General features: G+C 26.8%; 1 protein-coding gene across 3 annotated transcripts; it reads left to right on the top strand.

Annotated features, from left to right (window-relative positions):
* Window positions 1-760: 760 nt before the first annotated feature.
* Window positions 761-7,916, top strand: LOC107163204 (protein O-mannosyl-transferase F38B6.6-like). Of its 3 annotated transcripts, none has more exons than XM_015510495.2 (13): window positions 761-1,055; window positions 1,194-1,391; window positions 1,476-1,707; window positions 1,777-1,963; window positions 2,041-2,226; window positions 2,306-2,545; window positions 2,615-2,823; window positions 2,886-3,060; window positions 3,164-3,372; window positions 3,432-3,539; window positions 5,365-5,506; window positions 5,567-5,882; window positions 5,963-7,916. In XM_015510495.2, the coding sequence occupies exons 2-13, from the start codon at window positions 1,337-1,339 to the stop codon at window positions 6,142-6,144; spliced, it is 2,241 nt and encodes a 746-aa protein (XP_015365981.1). In that variant the 5' UTR covers window positions 761-1,055; window positions 1,194-1,336; the 3' UTR covers window positions 6,145-7,916. The 3 variants fall into 3 exon arrangements, with proteins under 3 accessions (XP_015365981.1, XP_015365979.1, XP_015365980.1); XM_015510493.2 differs by having other exon boundaries at window positions 761-1,100; XM_015510494.2 differs by having other exon boundaries at window positions 761-1,111.
* The last annotated feature ends 166 nt before the right edge of the window (window positions 7,917-8,082 follow it).

Genomic DNA, 8,082 nt, shown 5'->3' with positions numbered 1-8,082 from the left:
CTAGAAAGGCAAACCGATTTACTAAGTGTAAAAAATGTCTCTCTAGTTTAAGAAACGATTGTTTGTCTTCATTTAGAGACAAACTTATAGACATGCGATCAAAGGGCAACTTAATACATTCATCAAATAATCTATTTAGTTTAATTTCTACTTTAGAAAAATCGACACTAGAAGCATTAAAAAATGAAGAACTTAATATGAATACTTTACTAACTATTACGGAAATGATTGAACAAGGGGATTCAATCCAATTGGTCGGTTGTGTAGATCATAAAGAAGAATTTTCTAAAGCCATTGTGCGATTTTTTTTAATAATGCGCATGTGTTTTATTGTCAAAAGAGCCAATTATAAAGATACGATGACTAGCAAAGAAAAAACAAAAAAAAAACAGGAAAGTATCTAAACTGTAAATAATAATAAAAATTATATTGTAAAATAATTATGTAAACGTGACGGTTTACATTTTTTTTAAATTTTTTTTTACTATTTATATGTACATATATTACGTAAATATAGAACATTCTTAAAGATAAATTTGCGCTGAATACGATGGTGTAATTCTAATTTAAATACGATTATTATTTTTTTAATTATAATTTTTTAAATGTAATAAAGTCGAGTATGTCCCTATCTTACACGGGTTAATTATACTCCGAGCCAGCCTCGGATTTGACCGCCACGCAGACTGGTGGAGAAATTAGTGTGCGATGTTTTATAGAACCAATTTTTGTGCAGGCGGCCAGCAGTGTTTGGCCTCCTTATCTCTAGTCTTCATGGCACGATTAAAGATATACAAGATATCTTTAATCGTGCTCCAGACGCTCGTGTGTCGGTGCCACTTCCCAGCACTCTTGCACTGTTGTATGGGGGAATACCTTATTCTTGGGTCCAAGCTACACTTCTACTTAAATATAGCATACTGCAATACATCGAATGAATAACTTAATTATTTAACTATCATCGCGATTTGACGTTTTAATGGATTGCATTACTACAGTCGCGATGGAACAAATAAAATCTATGTTTTGCCATGACACTGATTAAGAAGCTTAAGGTAGTTGCACCTTCCTGTAGTATCTAATTTAGGAATAATGGAGAAGTATGCACATGGTTCTTGTTTTTCTATTTATTTTTTGTTCATAAGTCATTTAGCTATTCAATCATCACTTGTGCACTTTTGTTTGTTTGACAGTTTTAGTAACAATTCTTTTGAAACGTTTAGTATGTTTCAAATGTTGCTAATGTCACAGAAATGTAACTTGATTAAAATGCTTTGTAAGCATACTGAGCTGAACAGCAGTTAACATATTTTGAAATATTACTATAGAATTAACTATGAAGTCTAAACAATCAGCAGCTATCTCCTGGGATTCAAAATTACCATTTCCGAGTAAGGCAGTTAAATTTCTAATATTTATTTAAATGACATTATTATTTAAAAATTAATGTTATCATTGTGGAATATGATTTGCAGAATTTCCAGTCTGGTTGTATGTCTTAATTGTAGCATTTGTATCTATATTATGCTATAGTAACTCATATTATGGTGCGTTTGTATTCGATGATTCTGAGGCAGTTGTAAATAATCACGACGTAAACCTAGAAACACCAGTGATTAAGATTTTTAGCCATGACTTCTGGGGTACCAGACTTACGAATCAGGCTAGTCATAAGTCTTACAGACCTATTACAATTCTGTCGTTTAGGTATTTACATGAACATTTAAAACATGTTATATCTTCTATTTCAATAATTATTGATTTAATTGTTTTTAGGTTTAATGTCTGGTTAAATAATGGGCATTTATCTCCTAAGTCATTACATTTCACCAATATTATTTTACATGCAATCGTTTCTTGTCAACTGCTACATGTCTATAATCTATTATTTAATGGAAATTCTCCTAAGACTTCATTTTTAGCAGCCCTCATGTTTGCAGTACACCCTGTTCACGCAGAAGTGGTGCGTTCTATACTTTAGTAGTTAATATATATAATAATAAATTAAACTAACTGTATACTGTTTTTAATTATTTTCAGGTGTCTGGTATTGTTGGTCGTGCTGATCTACTTAGTGCATGTTTTTCTCTTCTTGTCTTTGTCATTTATCATAGAACAGCAAAAACTAAACAAATAAATACATTAACCAATATAATGGCCACAGTATTTTGCTGTATTTTAAGTGCCATGGCTATGTTATGCAAAGAACAAGGGCTTATGATTATGGTAAAACTCATTTTTACTAGATTATGTTTAATTCGATAAATAAATATAACCAGTATATTATTTGTATACCTAATTATAGTCGTTTTGTGGCATGTTTGAAGTTATTGTGATCAACAAAATCACGTTTCAAACTATTATGAAAAACATTAAATTCTCAAAAATAATTCGATTGCTTAAAAAAGAATCATTAGAAAGGCTGTTTATATTGACTACAGGATTTTGTATTATTCTTTATGGTAGATGGACTATTATGGGTTCACCTCCTACTTTTCAACAAATTGATAATCCTGCATCATTTTTAGCAACACCATTTGAAAGAGTATAATAATTTATAATTTTTTCTTTTGTTTACCACAGTATATTAATTTTTGCCTGTTTTTTTTTTCAGTTTGTAAATTACAGTTACATCTATATCATAAACATTTGGATAATGATATGTCCTATTTGGCTATGCTTTGATTGGTCAATGGGTTGTATCTCTTTGATACATTTGAATACATTTCCTAAAGATCCAAGATTATTCATTGTTTTTGGATTTTGGATTATTCTTGTATTAATATTTTATAAAATCTTGTTTTCAGAAAATCGTGATAAAAAGTATGTGTTTTTATCCTTGAAATTGTGTACCTATTAATTAATGTAATTGTAATATTTTTCAGACAAATACAAATGGGATTTCTATTAGGCCTTTTGTCATTTTTGCCTGCTTCAAATTTAATGTTTACAGTTGGATTTGTCATTGCAGAACGAGTGTTATACTTACCTTCTGCTGGTTTCATTATAATTGTAGTCTTGGGTATCAGGAGATTATGTTCAAATTATTTTGTTCAAAGAGTAAGTGAATATACTACTTATAATCTTAATGTAATATTTATTGTATACACTTTGCTTAATAATATATTTTAATTATTAACACATTTTATTTATCATACTTTAGGTAGTTAGAATATGCATTTTACTATTGATTTTTGTACATTCCATTCGTACATATCAAAGGAGTAAGGAGTGGAATTCTGAATTAGAATTATTTAGAAGTGCATTAAAAGTTTGCCCAATGAATGCTAAAGTACATTATAATTTAGCAAAAAGTTTGGCTGATATCGGACATACACAGGAAGCTATACAGCGTTATAAACATGCACTATTGTAAATCTATTATATTTCTTATAAAAGCAAACCAGTCATATAATTATGTTATTCATTAGATTACACCCAAAGTATGATCAAGCAATGAATAATTTAGCAAATATTTTAAAAGACAAAAATGAATTGGAAGAGGCCAGATCTTTATTAGAAAAAGCTGTTACTATTAGGTGAGTAAAAAAAAATTAAATATAATCATTGCCATAAGTACGAAATCATATTTATGTTATAAAAAAAATTCTTATATTATATTATCACTGATAATAATTTTCAATGAGTATGATATAATTAGTTAAGTTATAAATTTATATTTTTGAGTATTTGATAGTTTCGAATATACTACAATATGATTTATTATCTTTTCTACTCATTTTGTAAAATATTCTTTGACAATTTACAAATACTGTTATTTGTTATACATTACCTAAAACTTAAGTTATGTTTAATATTATATTAGCTTAGTATTAGACATAGTACTTCCATGTGTTATCATTATCTTACACACATTACCAGGACCGTTTTGGGGGGGGGGGAGCTACAGGGTACTGTTGCCCCGGGCAGCTAAGTAGGAGAGGGCGGCTAATTTTTTTTATAATTTAAATTTGTATTTTGTATAATGATTAAGGGGGTGTATTTTTTTTGTGACCCCTTGGTGTCAAATTCCTAAATACTGCCCTGCACATTACATAGTATTTATACACAGTAGAACCTCAATTATCCGAAGTAATTGGGATCGCACCTAGTTCGGATACGCAAAAGATCAGATATTGAAAATATAAAATAAAAAAAAACCAAATTGATTATTATTGTTAATATTTTATTAGTATTACATACATAAGATTTTCAGAAATACATATCATTATAAGAAATCATCAAACGACATTTCCATTGCTTTCTCGATTTAATTAAAATTATTATATGTCGCATAAAATGTTATAAAATAAAATATAGAAAATTATTAAATTGTAAAAATATCTATATACTAACATTTTTTTTTTTATATTAATATTATACTTAATAATTATTGATAAAAATTGTATATCATTATTTTAAATTTGGTCGAAAAGGTTTTGATTGAAAACAGACTCGACCCTAATAAAAAGCCAAAAGCGTGAGTTATGATAAATTTGATATTCAGTTGGTCTATTGGCCGGATATGAGTTTTCACATTCGAATACGCTAATTTAGTTTGAATAATAGAAGGTTTGTATAATCGAGGTTCTACTGTATATATATTATACATGTATCAAATTCTTATTACAGTTTATGTATGTTAATATTAGATAAAATTTGTAAAGAAGAATATTAACTGTGTAGCTCTAGAGTTTTTTCATAAATTTATTAGATATAATTTATATATATACTCTGTTCCTATAGATAATAAACCTGATGATGACCTGTTTCCAACAGGCTGTCACATCTCCAACTACGAAATAGGTATTGGAATAGAAAAAAGTACGCAGAATTATTATTTTCTCTTTTGGAACAGAATATAGTTTTATGATTTTGAAAAAATGAGTAATTTAAACATCTTCTCATTACTCATTATATACATAAGTATGCACAGGTGCAATTTCAATAAAAAAAACTAAGGCCGCTTATGCTATATATCTTGTCATTTTAGTTGATTTGTTTTGAAAGAAGAAGTTTTTGATACATAAGCACTATACATAGATCATTATTTGAGGGTGTTAATTTTAAAATTGGGGGTGCTAATATCTCTTAAGCCCCCCCCCCTATTTGCGCCTATGTAAGTATGAAGAACAAATTTATTCTCTTGAGCACTTTCTATAGTCTCTAAAAATTTACTCTATTATTATCTATCAATAAATTTTAGTAATACTCTGGCATAGTTTTTTTTTAAACACACACATGTACGTCTTGAGTCTTCTTACTATAATATAATAATAATAACATTTTATTTCATATTAAATATTAACTTAAAGAATAATATAATGTATGGAGTGAATAATTTATTTAACTGTTTCTATTCAGAAATGATTTTGCTGCTGCTTGGATGAATTTAGGTATTGTATTATCTGCTCAACACGAATACAATAAAGCTGAAGATGCATACTTAACTGCCTTACAGCACAGAAAAAGCTATCCTCACTGTTACTTTAACCTGGGAAATTTAGTGAGGCCTATATGAAATATGTGATAGTATTCATTTGTTTAATATTTAATATTTTTTTAGTATTTGGAAATGGGAGAGAAAACTAAAGCATTATTTGCTTGGCAAAATGCTACATTTCAACAACCAACTCATGTAATTTCATGGAATAATATGATTGTCCTGCTAGAGTCAATTGGTGAATTAAAAAGAGCAGAAAATGTTGCTCGCACAGCACTCTCTATTTTACCAAATGAACCAAACTTACATTTTAATATAGCCAACATATTAGGTAAAATAGATAAATTTGTAGAAGCTGAAAAGCATTTTTTGGCTGCTATTAAATTAAAACATCGATCTTCTAAGGCTATATTAGTTGCATTATATCATTCAAATCTGGGTGAGTATAAATTTAACTATTTTAACTTATGGCTTTTTTCTTATATTAATTATTGTTTTTTATTATTTTTTTTTTTACAGGAGTTTTATATCATCGTTGGGAAAAATATGATCTCGCAGAAATGCATTATTTACAAGCATTGATGATTGATCCAAATATGCAGAAAGTTAAAAATCATCTAGCAGCAATACGTAAACATTTAAATGAAATTAATCAACCCTCTCTCAATATAAAGTCTTATCAACAAGAAAAAGAGTTTTAATAAACTAAATTGGAAAAGTTTTTGTTTCATTATTAATATTATGTAAGTACAAGTCTGTATTGCTGCCATGTTTGAGTTCATAAAGTTATCGAAGATCTAGCATAAATATATATGTATTATTATTATTATGATAGAACTCTTTTTATGATAGCAATATCAGTTTAATTTATACAAAAGCAGTACTGACTAATGAAGTATGAATAAAAATATCAAATGATCATGCAAAACATTTTTAATAACCACTATAGTGAAAATATATTATGGTTGTGATTAATTTGTAATTTAGTCATGTATGAATAAATAATGAATTTATATATATATATATAGAATTATATACAGGGCGATTCTTTTAAGTGGGTACACTAATTATCTCGAAAAGTATTTACTTTTTCAAAATATTTTTTACATGGTTTCAAGTTGTTAAAAGTATTTTGATTCATAAAAATCAAATTTAGGACGAGTAGTTTATGAGTTATATGTATTTAAAGTTTAGACAAGCAGAGTAGTGGACAAAAATTTTATGGGGTAACCCCGTACCACTCCACTAAGCCAATCTAAACTTTAAATACTTATAACTCAAAAACTACTAGCCCTAAATTCGATTTTTATGAATCAAAATACTTAAAATATTCTGCTTTGGAATATGAAATTAAAACTCTATGTTGTCATTCAAAAAAGTAAAAACTTAAAAAATTATAAGGATAAAAAATATTTAAAAATATACTTTTTTAATAAAAACATTGGTTTTTTAACAACTTGAAACCATGTAAAAAAATATTTTGAAGAAAGTAAATACTTTTCGAGATAACTAGTGTACCCACTTAAAAGAATCACCCTGTATATAATTAATGTAATGTCTAGCTTTAATTTTTATTTGTGCGTACAATATCTTTTAACCATTCCAATGATATAAAGTAAAATTAAGAAATCAATTAACTTAATTGTTACTACAATATTGATAAGTTTAAGAAAACCAGTTATTATATTTTGTAGTGTTATAAATATGTATAGTATAGCTCATACTTCTTCAATTATAAACCAATTGTTTCTTTTACTATGGAATGTGTTGTACTGTTTAAAATATTATTTAATGATAAAATATTTATAAATTTATTATTTAATTAAGTTATAAGATCATAAATTATACAAATAGTGAAATTTTGTTTTTCATCTCTTATAAAATTTTAAAAATGTGACTTATGAGGATGACATAATAAATGTGTGGTCTGTCTTATATTTTACATAACACAACAAATCTGCTGATCGGGTTCTTATTTTGGTTTATTTATATATTATTGAAATTGTAGAAGGAGATTATAAACTATAAATTGTACTAAAGCAAAGTTTTTTTTTTCAAACTTACATTTTAAAATAAGTCATAAGTACTTAAATATTTGAAAAAAATCTTTGCTCAAACACATTTTATATTCACCTCTACAAATTTAATAATATTTATTATATCCATTGTAAAATATAAGTATTAACTATAAATAAACTGTAGTAAGAATCAGGTACACAAATTTGCATTGTTACACATAGTAAAACGGAGACAACACTGTGGAGTGTGGATGGTGGGTGTAGTGCCCTATTGATCAAACACCCAAATTATATTATAAATTTATAATATATTCATAACACTAATATTTAGTCATTATTTTAAGATTTGTTATTTTAAGATCAATTTACATTTGTTTGAAGTATTATTTAGATTTAAGATATTTCCATTTTTATATTAATTTTTGTATAAAAAAATTTTGTTTATTATCCTAACAGTTTTTATCTTTTCTTAATACCAAACTTATATTTCTTACAGCAAAAATCGTTTATTCTCTTAAATATAAATTATAATATCTATATGATAAAATACATGGACAAGTAAATTAGCTAAATCAAATAATCACCTTTTAGTTAGAAAATTAAATAACCTGAATAAGTACA

Source organism: Diuraphis noxia, unplaced genomic scaffold (genome assembly GCF_037042655.1).
Source record: "Diuraphis noxia isolate RWA-SAM2 unplaced genomic scaffold, SU_Dnox_SAM2 contig0002, whole genome shotgun sequence".
Classification (NCBI taxonomy): domain Eukaryota; kingdom Metazoa; phylum Arthropoda; class Insecta; order Hemiptera; family Aphididae; genus Diuraphis; species Diuraphis noxia.
The sequence above is the reverse complement of the archived record's forward strand: the minus strand, read 5'-3'. Positions and strand labels throughout refer to the sequence as shown.

Excerpts from the sequence above, each read along its gene's own strand:
- LOC107163204 (XM_015510495.2), top strand. The coding sequence starts at position 1,337 with ATGAAGTCTAAACAATCAGCAGCTATCTCCTGGGATTCAAAATTACCA. Across the intron at positions 1,392-1,475 it reads TTCAAAATTACCATTTCCGA|AATTTCCAGTCTGGTTGTAT; the intron begins GTAAGGCAGTTA and ends TATGATTTGCAG. Across the intron at positions 5,883-5,962 it reads ATTATATCATTCAAATCTGG|GAGTTTTATATCATCGTTGG; the intron begins GTGAGTATAAAT and ends TTTTTTTTACAG.